The sequence below is a fragment of the Moschus berezovskii genome, chromosome 16 (genome assembly GCF_049115385.1).
Source record: "Moschus berezovskii isolate FMDL1 chromosome 16, NW_MosBer_1.0, whole genome shotgun sequence".
Taxonomy (NCBI): domain Eukaryota; kingdom Metazoa; phylum Chordata; class Mammalia; order Artiodactyla; family Moschidae; genus Moschus; species Moschus berezovskii.
The window spans coordinates 82,165,927-82,182,504 of record NC_142475.1 but is presented as its reverse complement, the minus strand read 5'-3'; the positions used below and the strand labels follow the sequence as shown (position 1 = coordinate 82,182,504).

General features: G+C 64.4%; 3 protein-coding genes across 4 annotated transcripts; 1 reads left to right on the top strand and 2 right to left on the bottom strand.

The window, feature by feature from the left end:
* The first annotated feature begins 1,933 nt into the window (after positions 1–1,933).
* On the top strand, positions 1,934–3,066 carry SLURP1 (secreted LY6/PLAUR domain containing 1). Its single transcript, XM_055431981.2, has 3 exons — positions 1,934–2,006; positions 2,415–2,534; positions 2,735–3,066. Exons 1-3 carry the CDS (start codon positions 1,946–1,948, stop codon positions 2,932–2,934), a joined length of 381 nt encoding a protein of 126 aa, XP_055287956.2. The 5' UTR covers positions 1,934–1,945; the 3' UTR covers positions 2,935–3,066.
* Positions 3,067–5,876: 2,810 nt separating this feature from the next.
* THEM6 (thioesterase superfamily member 6) lies at positions 5,877–9,494 on the bottom strand. Of its 2 annotated transcripts, XR_008686759.2 has the most exons (3): positions 8,839–9,494; positions 7,696–7,806; positions 7,303–7,436 (listed from the first exon to the last, which is right to left on the bottom strand). XR_008686759.2 is itself a non-coding variant. In XM_055432520.2 (2 exons), the coding sequence occupies exons 1-2, from the start codon at positions 9,349–9,351 to the stop codon at positions 7,323–7,325; spliced, it is 627 nt and encodes a 208-aa protein (XP_055288495.1). In that variant the 5' UTR covers positions 9,352–9,422; the 3' UTR covers positions 5,877–7,322. The 2 variants fall into 2 exon arrangements, 1 of the variants encoding a protein (XP_055288495.1); XM_055432520.2 differs by lacking the exon at positions 7,696–7,806 and having other exon boundaries at positions 5,877–7,436; positions 8,839–9,422.
* A 4,096-nt stretch (positions 9,495–13,590) lies between these two features.
* LOC148775295 (prostate stem cell antigen-like) lies at positions 13,591–16,371 on the bottom strand. Its single transcript, XM_088844591.1, is given in 5 exon segments — positions 13,591–14,831; positions 14,891–14,981; positions 15,284–15,427; positions 15,523–15,620; positions 16,181–16,371. Coding segments are annotated over 5 exon segments (585 nt in total). The 5' UTR covers positions 16,233–16,371; the 3' UTR covers positions 13,591–14,631.
* Between the last annotated feature and the right edge of the window lie 207 nt (positions 16,372–16,578).

The window sequence follows — 16,578 nt, the reverse complement described above, 5'->3', positions numbered from 1 at the left end:
GCCGCCCCCAGGGCCGCGTCTCTGGGCGCTGACCTTGTCAAGGAGACCCTGCCCTCAGCTATCCACCAGGCCTCCCATTTGGCTCTTCCCATATCTCTCACAAAAACAAGGACAGCCGTGGGTCACTTAAGCCTTAAAGCCTGAATTGACACTCAGTAAGGGCTCCCCTGGTAGTTCAGCTGGTAAAGAATCCGCTTGCAATGCAGGAGACCCCGGTCTGATCCCTGGGTCAGGTAGCTACCTTGGAGAAGGGCACAGCAACCCACTGCAGTATTCTTGCCTGGAGAATCCCACGGAGGAGCCTGGAGGGCTACAGTCAATAGGGCCGCAAGGAGTCAGACACGACTGAAGCGACTATGCACCCAGGCGTGGCTGGGTAAACACACACACACAGCCCTACAGGCAAACACGGGAAGGCTGTGTGTCCATCCTGGTCACTACCACACCCCCCTCAGCACCCTCCCTGCCATCTCCACCTCCAAGGTCTTCTGGGTCCTTCAAGGCTGCTTTCCAGGCGGCCTGCCCCGACGGCCCACAGGGTCTCCCGGCCTGGAGCCCAGACCAGCCCACCCGGCCGCTGCTCCACATCCATCACCACCGCGACCTTCGCTGGCTAGTTTTCACAGCTGTCCCCTGGGTTGATGCTCCTCTGCATGCTTTACTCCTAAAAGAAGGGAGTCAGGGTGGCTCATGAGCAGATCTGGTCACACAGACTGGGGGTGCAGGCCCCCCACCGTCTCTGAGGCTCCAGACCAGACCCTGCCTGGATCCGCTTGCACAGTCCTCAGTGCCTTTGTGGCCCAGGCCCCAGGGAAGGGCTGCCCTGCTGTGTTCTGGGCCCACGCCTGCTGTTTGTGACTCCATCATTTGACCTGCATTAACCACGGTCCTCCCTTTGCAAACAATTCCCTTTGTTTCCTTGCAGCCACCTCCTCATCCACGAGGCCAAGCCACTTCTGCCCTCCAACTGCCCTGGGCCCCTAGTTTCATCACAGAAAGAGAAATCCAGTCTGGAGGAAGGAGAGTCACCCCAAGGTCACACACGGAGATGGCATCACAGCCAAGACTCAAACCCAGGCCTCCCGAGTGCCAGCCCCAAGCTCCTCCCAGCATGTCACCCCACCCTGAGACTGGGGTGTAACTCCCTGCCCCACGGCAGGGCCCACCCCCACCCTCCACCCAGTACATACCCCTTCATCCACCGCCTCCCCACCACTTATTCTCTCATAAGTGGTGAAAGAATAAGTGGGCACAGGGCTCAAGTGCCAGACGTGCCCCTTCCCTTTCCAACCAGCCCGCCCACCACCCGCGCGTTGTCCATCCGTTCATTCCTCCTCCACCCAGCACTCGCCCAAGCATCACCCAGCCCTCTGTCTTTTCAACCATCCATCATCCATCCGCTGTCCATCCACACATCCACCCATCCACCCACTGGGCCCTCAGAGGACAGAGAAATCAGAGGCTGGGACAGCAGACGGGACCCAGGCCTCTGGCGCGGGGGAGACAGGCGGCAGGGCCAGTGAGCGGCAGAGCGCAGGGGTGGGCATGGGCCAGCGTGCGGTGGGAGGTGGGCTGCATGGCGGGTCCGGGAGCCCTGCTGTCTGGGGCCGGGAACAGGAAGCTCAGGCCTGGTCTAAAGGCCATTTGTGAGGAAGGGGTTGGTGGTGATGAGGGCACCATCCGGGATGTGGGCACCACACTCAGCAGCGGAAAGGGGCCTGCGGCTCCCGTGTGGTGGTCAGGGGATGGGCCGGCCGGCTCCAGCACCTGGGGCTCCTGCCCTGAGGGCTGGCACCCACGCGTCCTCCGCCAGCTGCCTGCCCAGCTTCCACCCTGCTGACTCACGGGCAGCTCCTGCCGCCACCCAGAGTTGGGACCCAAGGGCTGGGTATAAATCCCCATGGGCGGCCGGCGGAGACCACGGCCGCTCAACTCGACTAGAGGGATGGCCGTCCCCAGGGCCCTGCTGGCCCTGCTGCTCGCTGCGGCCTCAGCTGTGCACCTGGGTGAGAGGGGCAGTGCGGCTGGCCGGCGGGGGCCCTGGCGCTGGTCCTCGCCCAGCCTACCTCCACGGCGGGGAGGGGGTCACTGACTGGGCTGGTCGCCCTGACTCTCTGGTCCTAAGCGTGGCTCCACCCGGGGCAGGGGTCACGGCCTGCTTTCCAGGCAGGGAGACCGAGGCTCACATTGGGGTAGGGGTGCAAGGATCACGTCTCAGCCAGGAGGCTGAGCCTGAAGGGGCTCAGCGGGGCAGGGAGGTCCCCCAGGGAGGGACGCCGACACGTGCTCCAGGAGAACCCGTGGGGAAGGGCCCAGGGCTGGACCACCCCTGGCCTCTTCTCCTGCCCTTCCTGTGACCCCCCAGGGTGGGTCTCAGGGCCGGGTGATGAGGGTCTGCCCCGCCCCTCCCCCAGGTGAGGCCTTAAGTTGCATCACCTGTGAGCAGCCCACAGCCCTTCCTCTGTGCAAGAACATTACCTACTGCAAGCCGGACGAAATAGCCTGCAAGACCACGCTTGTGACAGTGGAGGCAGGTGAGGTGGGGGCCCGGGGTTCCCAGCTCCCACCTCAGGGCCACATTGTAGACCCCAGCAGGGGCCCGGGTGACTTCCAGGCTGGTGGTCAGTTAGGATGTCCTGGGAGGAGGCAGGAAGCGGGGTGAAGGGCGCAGACTGGGACGACCAAGGAAGGCCGGGATGGGGTGACTGCGCTCTGACGCCTGCCCTCCATTCAGAGTTCCCCTTCAACGAGAGCCCTGTGGTGACCAGCACCTGTGCCAGCTCCTGCGAGGCCACCGACCCAGACAGCATCGGGGCTGCCCACCCCATCTTCTGCTGCTTCCACGACCTCTGCAACTCCGTGGGCGTTGCCAGGCTCAGTGCCGGGGCTCTGGCCCCCCTGGGGGCCGTGGTCCTCAGCCACCTCCTTCCCTGAGGCACCCGACGCTGTCTGTTGGCTGCTCTGTTGGCACACACCCACGGCCCAAGCTCAGCGGGCACCAGGCTACCTGTCGTTTCGGGGCGCACTCTGCCCTCTTCCCCCAAACCTGTGGGATACATAAATAAACCGAGGCTGGAGACCATCTCTTCCTTCTGGACACTGAGAGCCCCCAGGGCCGCCTTCGGGGAGCTAGGTGGGACCAGGCACGTTCTGGCACTTGAGCCTTGTGCCCACCACAGCTGTTCTGAGCTGCTTCACAGACAGGCAGGCAGAGGCTTCGGGTGACAAATGCCTTCCTGCAGTCCGACCAGGACTCATTGCTCGGGCCAAGGAAAATCTGACCCTGCTTCCTGGGGCTCTGGAGGCATCTCCCGGCTCCGTGCCCCCTCTCCAGTATGGGGAGGAAATGGGCTGGAATCCAGTGTTCTCCATGGGTGGGTGAGTCTGCAGGGCCCAGGTCTGCCGTGGCAGCAAGGGGGGACCTGTGGAAGAGGGCATGTGGGGATGGCCTGCCCCTCAGGCTGGGTCTTCCGAAGGGTGTGGGGTGCGGTGTGCCCAGGTCTGCGGGCACCCACACAGCCCCCCAGGCCCGTCGCCTCCTGCGACAACAGGCCTACTACACCCTGGGCCCCGGCGACAGCTGAGATCAGAGGGGAGTGTGTGTACAAAACATGAATGCTGTGCCAGATTGCCCCAGATCCCCAGGGCTGGCTCAGGGACCCCCAGGGTCTGGCCTGTTTGCTCAAGGATGGGCTGCAGAGTGTCCTTGGGGGTTGACCACACCCCTGGAGCCCAGGATCCTTAGGCCCCAGGAAACCGTGCCAGCTGTCCCTGGCTCCCTGGCAGTCCCTTGGTCAAGCCCCACTGCAGGGAGTGGGAAGCAGGAGCTGGACTGACCCCTGCCTGTCAGTGTCCACCTTGCCATTGGGCCTCTGGGCTGGAGATTCTCCACATTCTGCATCACAGCCAGACTTCCAGTCCACCCCTGATGTGACCTTGCACTTGGAGGCCGGGGCCACCACTTACCTTGGGGCACAGTGAAGCCGCATCAGTGCCTTCTTCAGCCTCGCCAGCAGAGCAGCAGGAGGGCACCTCTGGGTGCTTCAGGGGTGCAGAACAGGTGTGCAGCTGGGAGAGGCGGGGCAGCTGCCTTCTCCCAGGGAAGGCGGGTGGGTGGGGACAGGCACCTGCGGGGCCTCCACATGGCCAGCAGAGGGCGCACGCCCCCTCGGACTCCTCGCCTGGCGCCAGGGTTGCGGGTCCTCCCTGCCCACACCTCCACTGGGAGCCATGCAGGGTGGCTTGAGCACACGGGGGCCCGCCAAGCCCCTGCCCTGGACCTGGGCACGCCTGCTTGTCTGCGCCCCTGTGGGAGCTGGGAAGGCCATGACTGGGGGCCACAAGTGACCAGCAGGTGGCTTCAGGGTGGATGGCAGCTGCCCACACCGTCTGCGGGCGTGTGGGGCCTTGAGGCAAGTGGTGCTGACCGCACACCCCCACCTCCTGTCACATGGAAGCGGGTGGCAGGGAGACGCTTCATTCCCCCCCAAACCCTGCTCACTGGCCAGAGAAAGGGCCCCTCTTCCATCATGAGATGGCGAGGAATGCCACCACCGCCCCCAAGGAGCTCCGCCTCCCCGGATGTCCGCAGGCAGGTGGCCCGGGGTGGGGGGGGTGCGGGTCACCTGGGGAGCCAGACACTGCCTGGACCACAGGGTGCAGGGAGCTGGGGTGGACGGTCCTGTACCCACTGGCGTGCAGGAGGGGGAGCGTGGTCCAGGGAGAACCAGTGCCCAGGCCACATGTGGGCTGACAGTCACTTGAACTTCTCAACAAAAGCGGCCACTGCATAGGATCAGTGGGTCTTGCGAGTACTAGGCTGCAGATACACTCCCAAAGCCCCAGTCCTGAAGCCAGGCCCCCTAGTCAGCAGGTACCCTCCTCCCCTCTGCTGCGGGCCTGTCCTCCAAGTGTGGACCCAGAGCCTCCCCCCTCCGCCCCAGCTGGGCTGCATCTCCTTGAAGTGGACACAGAAGTCCCCATTCCCCTGGGGCAGCCACATGCAGCCTAGATGCCCGTGACCATCCTGAACCCCCTCCCAACTGTGCCAAGCGGGGCAGACCATGCCCAGGCGCCTCCATTCCATCTCCCCAGCCACCCGTCCCACAGGCTCCCAGCCAGCCACTAGGGACCACTGGCTGAATGCATGGTTTCCTATCTGTGGTCCCACCAGGAACTAGTCCTGTCTGGCAACGGTCAGCTCGGTCACCTGCCATGATCCCCCAAGCCCTACCACCCCTCCCTACAGGACAGGCATGAGCCTCCACCTGACAGGCCCCAGGGTCCTCGGGGAAGGTGGAAGGTGAAAAGGGCTGCGGCTCCAGCCAACCACCCTGGCAGCACAGCACTGCCCTGCTTCAAGCCTCTCCAGCCCCACCGCTGAATGCCTGCGGCACACCCAGCCACTTCCAACGGCCCTTCTCTCTCAGACCCCAGTGCTGGCCCCTTCTGGGGCAGGTGGTCAGAGCACAAACACCACCCCCCGCTACCACTCACCCTTCTGTCCCAGGGGTCCCATCTCTGCCCTCCTGGGAGGGCCTGCTCAATGGTCCCTCTGCTCACCCTGCCCCCCACCCCACCCACTAAAGCCCATTGACCTCTGCCCCACCTGCCAGCCCTCACCCTGCCCAGTGAGCCCAGGAGCAAGGGGGCCCAGACCCAGAGTCTGGGGTGGGACCTCCTAAGCCTCTGTGGACAACCACAGAGCAGGAGAGGGCCAGTCTGTAAGGGGCTCGGGGCAGCTCCTTTCTGGCCTCGACCCCGTGATCCGCAGAACGGGCACAGGTCCTGTCCTGACAGCATGGACCCCAAGTTCACCCAACAATCCCGACACCAACGTCAGAAAAGGCTTTGGAAATGAAAACTCCCCAGCACACTCACATTGAAGGCCCTTTACTCTTGGGTTTTCCTTAAACAAAACAGAAACACCTCAGTGTTCCCACTGGCTGAGGCAAACGACACCGTGGAGGCAGGGGAGGAATAGGGCCGTGGCCGTGCTCCTGGCCCTGCTGGCGGGGGGTGGACAGGGCGGCCAGGGAGCAGTCCTGGGCCCCTCTGGGCTGCCCCAGGGGCTGGCGGGGGCAGCTGTAGGGGCGCAGGTGAGCGGGCACCCTGTCCAGGGCAGAACCCACCCCCAGAGCCCTGACTCTGCCCCCAGCCAGGGACGAGGCCCACCTACGCTGCCCTTGCACTCTCCGAGGCACCGGGCCAGTACCTGCTTCTCCCCAGGCTGCCCTTGTCCCAGCTGCAAGGCAGGAGAGCGGGCAGGCCCCAGCTGGCACCTCAGCAGGCTGGTGACACCAAGATAGAGCTGCTCGAGCAAAGCCAGGAAGATCATGCGTGGCCCCAGCCCACTGCGGGAAGTAGCTCTCAGTGCAGGAAGAAAGAAATCAACAGCCAGGCAGGATGTCACGTCAGGCAAGGACAGCCCCAGCGGGAGGCAGAGGTGCTCCAGGCCCAGAGAGGGCAGGACCCCAGCCAGGGTCACACAGCACGGTCCTATGGGCACCAAGGGGTGCAAACGGGTGAGGGCACCCAGGCAGGACCCCACGCCTCTCCCCAGTCCCTCCTCAGCAGCAGGTTCCGACTAGGACACCCCACCCCCACCCCCACCCATGACAGCTCACTGCCTCCACTGGAGTCACTGCACATCTGACCTGTGCGGGGCCCACCGCACTCTCCAAGGCCCCGAGCCCCTGCTGCAGGCCCTGCCGCCACCCCAGCACCCAGTGACCAGGCCTCTCTCCTGAGTGACCCTGGCCGGCCACACTCTGCCCCGCGCTGACGCGCAGCAAAGGGATCTGCTTTGAAATGCTGCTCTGATCCTTCCAGTTCCCCGGGGCCCACATCAGGGCCCAGGCCTTGGCCAGCTCCCTGCCCCACCCCCGGCCCTACCTCCAGGACTGCTCTGGCTTCACCCTCAGTGGCAGCCTCAGACTCCAAGCTCTGGGACTCAGGGCAAACCCAGTCCATTCCCTGCCCCAGGCACCCTTCCCACTCAGAGCACCGAAGCCTGGCTTCACCTGTAAGCAGCCCACCCCGACCCCCTGCTGCTTGCATGCCAAGGGCCCTGGGCCTCCCAGTTTGTCCATCGCCACCACCCCGAGGGCAGAGATGGCCTGGGTGCCTGTGTCACCCTCACCCCGTGCTCGGCATGGGATGGGGTATGGAGGGACATCAATAATGGGGGCAGGGGAGGGCCTTGAGCATGTGAGGGGGCTGGGCAGGTCGCAAGGCCACTCCAACTCAAAGAGGGCCCAGTCCAGCTGGCCCATGCTGCCTCCAGGTCAAGGCTGGTAGGCAGGGCGGGCAGGCTGTGGTGGTCACTGCTCCTTGAGAACGTCGTGGAGCCCGCTCTCGGCCCGGAGCAGCTGGCTGCTGGCCTCATTGTAGGCAATCCAGTGCTGCAGGTCGGCCGGCAGCTCCGGGGGCTCCACCTGCAGAGGGAGTCGGGGGTGAGACCGGATCCAGACTCGCCTGCAGCCCAGCCCTCCCCACAAGGCCGGGTTGCCCCACGCCAGCCTTTCAGCAGGCAGATCTCGGGCACTGGGCTCAGCCTGCCCCACACTAAACCCGACACTGGACCCGGGGCCCTCCGCCCCATCTGGGACCGGAAGTCTACAGGGTGTCCCTGCCAGGCCGGGTGAGGGCCGCCTCACCTCTCACATGGGCGTCACCCTTCAGCCCACACCTGACCTCATGGCACCGTCCCCTGCAGGAAAGTGGCCTTGGCTCCCTCTCCTCCACACTTTGGTCGCAGCTGAGTCCACGGATTTAAAGCCTCAATGGCTCTCCCCTCCCGGTCTCCTGACAATGAAGGGATACACACAGCATCTCTGTCGGTGTGAGGTGGGTGGGATCCAGGCTCTCTGGGGGTGTACCTGACTCAAAGAGACAGAAAAGCAGCGGGCTGGGCCTCTGGCCTGCTGTGTATCCTCAAGCAGTTTGCATCGCCTCTCTGAGCCTATTTCCCCACCTCTGACATAACGGAAAGGCATGGCCTCACCATGACCGAGGTGAGGCTGTCTCCTTCTTCTGCGCTTGTCCAGGGCCAGAGAGCGTAGCGCCCTGCCTAAGGGCACCAAGGGGTCCAGCATGTTCTGGCTTTAGCATGCAGGTGCCCAAGCATTAGGCACCTGTCTGCAGCAGGAGCCTGCCCTGGCAACCAGCACCGCAGCAACGTCCCCAGGGCCCCGTTGCCATGCCATAGCGGCATGCCCGACTGCTGGGAAGAGCAGGCCCCAGGGAGGGGCCTTGAGCCCCAGGCAGGTGCTGTGGCCCTCTTTTCTCCAACTGGAAAAAGCGCAGGGCCTGCAGCTCTAGAGAGCTCAATTCTCACCCGAACCCAAGGGATGGTGACCCAGCCCCTCAGCTCTAATCTGGGTGAAGGGGGGTCTCAGGTCCTTGAGAACGCCCACCAATCTCCTGTCACCGACACCACCCCCACCCCAACTCCATCCTTCGTTCAGAACCGAGGACCCGTGAGAGGGGCTCAGCACTCTCGGCCACACTTGGACCCTCTGAGGAGAGGGGTTTTCCCTGTTATGGAAAATGTGGAGGGTGCGGCAGGGAGCCTTGAGGAGCGAAGTTCCTAAGAAGCAGCGGGAGGGGGGAATGCTGAGTCCTGCTGCTGCTGCTACAAAGAGGTAATCAGGGAACCCTGAGGTGTCCCACGAAGAAAGGCGTCAGTGAAGGTCCTGGCCTGGGACCAAAGGGAAGGGCGGGAGCGGTACCCGGCGGGATGAGAGCATCCCGCAGAGGGGAGGCGGCATGGTGGGGCCAGGAAGCCAGGGGTCCTCAGAGGCCAGGGGAGACGTGCGGGGGACGGGGGACGCTCACCCTGCGCTTGCACAGGTGCTGAAGGACTCGCTCTGGCGAGGTGCCCAGCACGTGCTGGCGGGAGCGCAGCAGCGCGCACACGAAGCCGTCGCGCAGGCTGATGAAGCGCGCCTCCACGTAGAAAGCGCGGTCGTCCCAGCCCAGTAGGCGCGTGCGCACCTCAAACGGCTCGAACAGACGCAGCGAGCGGCGGTAGCGCGCGCAGGAAGCGGCCAGCACGGTGTGCGCCCCAAGCGCGCGCAGCGCCTCGAGCACACCACTGCGGGCCAGGTGCGCGGCGCGCGCCACGTCGGCCTCGCGCTGGTAGCGCGCGTTGTTCATGTGCAGCAGCAGGTCCAAGTCCGAGGGAAGCACGCGGCCCTCATAGCTCTGCTCAGCCAGCAGGTCGCGGATGCGCGGCTGCAGCAGGTGCGCGCGCAGCACGGCACACGGCACGCGCAAGAAGTACCAGCCGTCCAGCAACGCAAAGTAGGCGAGGGCCAGGGCCAGCAGCGCTACGAGCAGCTCCAGCATCGTGGCGGCGGGAGAGGCGGGCGCCGGGCGCGGGAGAGCCGTCAGCGCTGGTGCCGGTGCCGCGCGCAGCGTTGCAGCCGGCGGCGCTGGCTCCGCTGCTCTGCTGGCCCTCCTGGGAACCGTTGAGAGTTGCGCGGGCGGAGCGAACCATCTCGGGAGGCCGGCTGAGGGGGCGACGCGCCTGGCGCCGCGGGGCGAAGTACCGCCTCTCGCCGCGGCTCCCCCCCCCACGCTCTTAGTGGTTCGTGCCACCCCGCGGCGCGAGCGGCTTTGGCTTTCTCCGCGGCTGGCCCGGAGGTCGCAGCGGCACCTGGCGGTCACTCCCGGCGCTACGGACGCAGGAGCGCCCCCAGGTCTCCCGCAGAGTCGCGCTCCCCAACCCCCCTCTCTGGGAGCGCAAGCTCCTCGCGCCTTCCCTGGCCCTTGAAGACTCGGACTGACCCGGGAGATTCCACCTCTGATTTGGGAGAGCCTCCAGCACTTCCCTGGCCTAGGCTGTGGGATTTTGCGGGAGAAATGGAAAATAGCCCGGTCCCCGGCGTTACTTGGAGACGACTGGAAACCGATCCTCCTCTGCTCCCGAACCTCCAGGGGCTCCCCGCTTTCGCAGGACGACAGCCCCATGTTCGGGCGGATTCAAAGAGTGTCTCCGTCTGGCCCCAGTACACCTGTTCAGTCTCAGCCTGTGACCTCTAACCCCCCCGCACTCACCTCTGCCCTCCAAGATCCTGACCACCGCAACCTCATTTCCAAGCATTCCCACCCTTTACCCTTTCTAGAAACAGGAGCAAAGAGCATCCAGGGTGGAGAGGGAGGAGTTAGTAACCGAAATGACTCAGCAGTGGATTCAGCGCTAACTTGACTTAGGCACCTGGGACGCCGGGTCTGACGCGTTGCTGCACTGAGTCGGTGTCCTGTCCCTCTTATCTGCAGGGCTTTGCGCAAAGGCCCAGAGAAGGCAGGCCAGCTCGCCTGACCAGCCTCCAGGCCTCTCCAACGACTACATCTACCAGTGACCCCCGACGCCACCTGCTCAGGTAAGTATTAGAGTCCTGGGAGTGTGGGTTTGCTGAGTGATGGCTGCAGTCCAGTGGCTCTGAGAAGGCATCTGGCAGCAGCCGGACTGAGGAAGCTGCCTGTCCATCCAGTTCACACCCAGCGGGCTTGGGCTGCAGGGTTCTTGCAGGCCGGGAAGAAGGAGCTCCTGGAGCAGCCGTGGTCCACAGTCCACGGAGCTGGGTGCTAGGCGGCCTCCTCGCCAGGGTCATTGTCGGGCAGAGGCTGAGTGGTTTGCTTTTCTGGCTTTGCTTCTGGGACCAGCAGCTGGATGGAGTAGGGCCAGCATTGTCCTGGGTCCCTGCATCTGCTTGGATACTTCCAGGAACAGAGGGCTCATTTCCTGTCAGGGCGGGTCCACCTGCCCTAGGAAACCCTGGCAGTAAGAAGACCCTTCCCACACATGCTCACACTTGTCCCTGTAACGCTGTCCCCGCCCTGGCTGGGCTCCGAGCCATCTGTCCAGGGGTGGGCTAGCTTCTCAGGGCCAGTGGAATGCCATGCCCTCCGAGGCCCCCTTGGCCGCCCCTCAGAATGCAGCCGCCTTGTCACTCACCTTGTCCCATCCCCCCAGGGGAGGACCCGGTAGCTAGAGAGCTAGTTCTGGAGACCACAGTGCAGCTTGGTGGGTGAGACTCCAGCGGCCCCACCCTCCTCACAGCCCGTGTGCCTGCCACCTGGCTCCTTCTGAGCTTCTGTGTGCACATCACCCAGCACACACACATACACACACGTGCGCACGTACGTATGCACATATCCACACACACATGGGCGCACACACGTGCACACACGAGTGCACATACACACACGACACGCGGGCACACACATACACACATATGCACACATCCACACACGAGTACACATACACATGCACAGACATGCACACAACACGTGGGTGCACACGTGTGCCCACACACATATACACGTGCACACACATACATACACATGCACACACGACACGCAGGCACGCACATAGACACGCACACACTGCACACGCTGTTCCCTCCCTTCCATCTGCCCCTTTCTGGAACCCCAAACTGGGCTAGATCCCCCAGAGTACTTACTTTTACACTGATACAATCCATAGGTAGGGGGTGCTCTCTCCCCGCCGGACCCTGTGGCCAGGTGGCCAGGGCTGGTCTGTCTCGGTGACTGCCAAACCCCAAGGCCAGCGGGATGCCCGGTACACTGAAGGTGCTCAAGATGTGAGTGCCATAAGGACCGGCGCCTTCTCCGTGCCCCCACCATCCGGCTGCTCCTGTCCCACGCAGTGGACACACGCATCTTGTGATAGGTCGCTGGCACCTTGTGGAGGGCTGGAAGGAGTCCTGGGCGCAGGACCTCGATCCCTTCCCTTGGCCCTGGAGCCTCCAAGCCTGCGGAACCAAGCAGGGCAGACGAACAGAGGGGTGATTCTGGGTCCCCTTGGTTCCTAAGGACTCTCCTATCTGGGTAGCGCCGGGTGTCGCCACCAGAGGCAGGCCCGCATGCTAAACTCCACTGGCTGCCTCCTGGGTTCGAGCCTCCAAGTGAAGAGAAGCATGGGCTCAAGATGCCACCCAAGGAAGCAAAAGCAGCAGTGCCTGTAGTCAGAACCAGCAGGCAGCCCCTGGCCCCTGGCCCCACCTGGACCCCATCCCATGACCCCAGCAATTCTACGCGGGGGTCCCGGATCTGGTGGCAGCAGCTCTGTGGGCCCGTTTGGCCTAGCCGGTCCCTGTTTGGGGCTCGTGTGGACCCATGCACGCCTTGTTCACCACCACATTGCCATGAGGAGGTAGCCTGTGGGCCGGACAGAACCAGGGCGCAGACCTGTTTGTCCGCAGCGCCAACTGGGCAGCCAGTCCACTGTGGAGCTGAAATTCAGTTCTGTAAAATTGGGGTGGTCGCTTTGGCAAAGAGCAGCTCTGTCAAAGCGCAGGGGTGGACCCTGGGAGACTCTGGGGGGACTGACCGGATTACTCCTGGGGCTGGAATTCTTTTCTGGGTGCTGTGTGCCCAGGCCCAGGCTGGGGGCATGGACAGTCCCTGAGCATTCAGCAGTGAGGCCGTGATTCACCTGGGGGCTGCTCCACCCCACAGCCTATGTGGGCCGGATAATGGGGTCTCCAGGGGGTGCTCTGTAGTCCTGGGGTACCTCAGGGGGCCCTTCCTGAGTCAGGAGAGATGCCCACCGGGCATGGGGAAGCACTGGGCATCTCTCCTGACTCAGGAGGGGCCCCTGAGGTACCCCAGGACTGCAGAGTACCCCCTGGAGACCCACACTCCCTGCTGTCCAGCCTGCCTCCTTGAGCAGCTGGAGTCAAATGGGGAGGGTGGGGATATCCCCAGGGAGTCAGATCAGTCATCAGCCTGGGGGGAGCCCACCAACCTCAGACCTGGACAGGCCAGACAGGTGGTCCAGTACAGCCAGAGTCCTTGGAGGAGGACAGCCCAGGGCTGAGTGTGGCTGGGAGCTGGGGCCAGAGCAGGAGATGCCTACTGAGGGGCCTGGTTTGGGGTGGGCAGGAGCCAGCTGTGTGACCTCAGGTCAGCTCCTTCACCTCTCTGAGCCTGTTTCTACTGGAGTTCGAATGTGAGCCTTGCCAGTTCTAACTAGCTGACTGCGTGATCTTGGGCAAGCTGCCTCACCTCCCTGTTTCAGGTTCCTCCTCTGCACAGCCCCACCTCTAAGTAGGGAGAAATGAATGAATGATTGTGCGGGAGGTGGCAGAGAAGAGCCTGGCGTGTGGCGAGAGCTCTGTCACGTCTGCTGGGTCATCGCCCGCTACTGGAGATGCGAGCGGATTGGAGAGCATCTCCCCTGCGCAAGATGCAAGGGTCATCTTAAAAACAAACCTGCTGGTCCATCTGGAGGACCACTTCGGCCGCCACAGGGTTTCTGTTCCTCACCAAGGAGAGTGAGAGATTAGAAACAAAAGTGGTTTCCCTAAGAGAGTGTGACCAGGTGTGTCAGCTCACATAATGCACCTCGCTCTGCACAAGAAGCAACACTGAGGGGGAGATGGGGCAGGTGTCTTCCCGGAGCTTGTGGACAGGGCTTTGCACTTTCTCTTTGTCCCATAGTCTCTGTGTGGGGACTGGGTGGGGGGGCTGCCCCTGCAGGTGGCCCCATGCTGTCCGCACCCTTGGGGGAACCGTCAGCGCCCCGTCCTGCAGGAGGGGAGACCTCTTCCTGGGGAGCTGGGCCGGGAGCAGAGCTGTCGTGGAGGCTCACAGCTGTGAGACCTCAGGGATGGCGGGAGGTGGGGCAGGACCTGGGTCGCAGGGTGTGGAGGGCGCAGCCAGGGCTCCCACCTCTGGGGGCCAGCTGCCTCTCCCCTCTCATGCTCGCCCGCGGAGTCCAGAGCGGTGTGTGGGGGCCCAGAGCACCTCCCCTCCTGAGCCTCGGCCCAGGGCGGAGCACCACCCCCCCCCACGGGGACGGGCTGACACGCGGGCACCATGGCCCGGAGCCCTACTCGGTGGACGTGGCTGCTCTCAGCACCGCAGTCCTTCCCTCTGGACCTTGGGTCCTGCAGAGGCCTTCCAGGTGCCAGCGCTTGGGATACTCGTCCTTGGCTTTCTTTCTTTCTGTGAGCTCTAAACGTGATCCACATTTCCATATTTACACCCGCACAGCGCCGGACCTGAGACCCTGACCTCCACCTGGGGGCAAGCAAGGACAGAGGCTCTCTGCCGCCAAGCCCACAGGCCTTTATTAAGGGCCTACTGTGTGTATGGCGTTGCTGCCCCCCCCGACCCCCATGAACAAGCCCACCCCTCCGAGCTTCCTTTCTTGGGGCTCTCAGGACCTCATACTGCTGACTTCAGGCCTACTCGGAACACTTTCTCTCAGCCTTTGGAGGACCCTCCCAAGAGCCTGCTCCGTGCTGGGTGTGGAGGACACTGCAGGCAGAACCTGGCTCAGCTCGTGGAGGGGCAGGCAGGAAGGATTCCTGGAGGAAGATGTGCTTGAGCAAGGGTTAAGGGTGGGTCGGAATATTGAGCAGGGGTCTGGTAGGCTATCTGCCGGCTGTTTCACATCATGAAGCCCAGCCTGCTGGGCGGTGGGAGCTGGGCAGGAGTCCTCGAGGGAGCCACGGAGTGCTGGGAAGGGCGGGGGACATCGCCTGACTTGAGTGAGGGTCTCGAGGGGTCTGTGACGGGGCCAGGTGTGTCAGGAGTGACCCAGGCCCTGGATACCAGTGCCTGGCACAGGGCACAGCAGGGTATTCCTGGATCCTACAGCTGGGCCCGGCCCCAGAGCAGCAGACGGCCATGAGCACCGAGCAGCGCCAGGGCGACGCTGGCCGGCTGTAGGGCATGGGCCCCTCTGGCGTTGCACAGGTCGGTGGATCAGCGCGTGACGTTTTTCTTGCTCCCGAAGGAATTCCCCGAGTCCTCCACACTGCCTTTGCTGCGGGTCAGGAGACCGATGGATTCTGTGGGGGGAGGGGCGGTGGAGATGCTGGGCAGGGCTGGGCCTTGGGCACTCACCCACCTGCCCTGGCCCAGCTCCCGCGGCCTGCCTCCTGTCCTGACTCTGACTGAAACTCCAGAGTCAGCTTGGGTCGACCCCAAGACGACGAGCCCTGTGAGGGCGGGGGCCCGGTCTCATCCACGTCCACATGCCCGGGCATCCAGACCCTTTGCCAGCACTGGAGTTGCTCAGTGAATGAGTGGATGCAGGGTGGAGGGACGAGGGCCAACGTGTGCGCGGAGGGTGAGCGGTGAAAGGGGAGGGTTATCGGTGAGGGGACAGACGGATGGGTGGATAAGGGGTAGGGCGGGGGTGGACGGATGGGAAACGGAGCGCCCATATCTGTGTGGGGACAGGAGAACAAGGGGGCCGGTGGGCGGGTAGTCAGAAGGATGAGCAGTCCAGTGCGGAGACCCAATCCCGGGCCCTTGGAGCGCCTGCAGGCATCCGGGGGACGATGCCGGGGGGCAGGGAGTCCGGGATTGGGCGCGGGGGGCGGGGAGTCCGGGGCGGGGCGGGGGGCGGGGCGTCCAGGACGGCGCGCAGAGTGTGGGGCATCTGGGGGAGGGCGGGGCGGGGCGGGGCGGGGCGTCCGGGGCGGTGCGGCGGGCAGGGCAGGACTCAGAGAGGCCAGGGGTACGTGGGCCACTCACCGACGTGCTCCGCCCAGCGCTAGTTGTGCAGTTCTGCACACGCTGGTAGCCCTCGTTATTGCCCTGGTCCTCGCAGGAGTAGCACTGGAGGGCGGTGCCTGTAGGGGAATGAGGGGTGGGGTGAAGGGCTGCCCGCCTTGCACTGCGGGGGGGACAGGAACCTCGTTTCCTCCTCTCCTGCGTGGAGTAGGGGGCACCGTCTGGTGACTAGGGGCCCCGCACACCGGGGCGCCCTGCCCAGCCTCCCTAAGTCCCTGTCACGATGCCACGCTCCTGAGAGGGAGGGGCACCAGGCAGGGGAGGGCAGGGTGGACAGGATCCTTCCCAAATGGCCTGCATCGCCGGGCAAGGTGCCTCTCAGTGGCACCGTTCCCGGAGCGACGAGCGGTGGCTGCATCTCTGGCCGGGCCGGCTCTGTCTCTGGGGCGAGGCTCCAGCTCCTGCTGATTGGTCTCCTCGGGCAGGACGGGTCGAAGCTGAGGTCCACACAGCCCAGCGCCAACAGGCCGCCAGCGGCCCGCCTGCACGCAGGCTCCTCCGGAGCCTCGAGCCCCTTCTCCAGCTTGCCCCCTCCCTCTCGGCCCCTCTTGCCTCCCTCATCGTCCCACCCCCAGGGCCCTGCTCCCTCAGCTCTGCCCCGGGCCCACCCAAGCCTCACCCGGCTGCAAGGCCAAGTTAGCAGTGAGCAGGGGCAGGAGGAGAGCCTTCATGGTGGCGGGCTCGGGTGAGCAGAGCCTGGGCGGCTTTAAGGGCTCTGCTGGCAGGGCGGGGGCGGCTGCCCACGGTCAACACCCATGGTCCCGGCCCCAGGGCGGGGCAGATCCGCAGCGCCCGACTGGCTGCACCCTCCCTGGCCTTCTCTCTGTTTCCGGAAGGCAGCGCCTGCCGGGGCCGGGGGACTATTTCTCAGCCACCCCAGGAGGAGGCCCGCAGGCAGCTTCTCCACCATCGCAGAGAGGGCGGTTCCATAAGGAGCCTAGAAACGCTTCCACGGGTCAAGACCTGAGGGTGGGAGGTTCATCAGCAGGCCAGCTCTTCGGCCACACCGGGAGGCCA

Excerpts from the sequence above, each read along its gene's own strand:
- SLURP1 (XM_055431981.2), top strand. The coding sequence starts at position 1,946 with ATGGCCGTCCCCAGGGCCCTGCTGGCCCTGCTGCTCGCTGCGGCCTCA. Across the intron at positions 2,007-2,414 it reads GGCCTCAGCTGTGCACCTGG|GTGAGGCCTTAAGTTGCATC; the intron begins GTGAGAGGGGCA and ends CCCCTCCCCCAG. Across the intron at positions 2,535-2,734 it reads GCTTGTGACAGTGGAGGCAG|AGTTCCCCTTCAACGAGAGC; the intron begins GTGAGGTGGGGG and ends CCCTCCATTCAG.
- THEM6 (XM_055432520.2), bottom strand. The coding sequence starts at position 9,351 with ATGCTGGAGCTGCTCGTAGCGCTGCTGGCCCTGGCCCTCGCCTACTTT. Across the intron at positions 7,437-8,838 it reads AGCACCTGTGCAAGCGCAGG|GTGGAGCCCCCGGAGCTGCC; the intron begins GTGAGCGTCCCC and ends CTCCCTCTGCAG.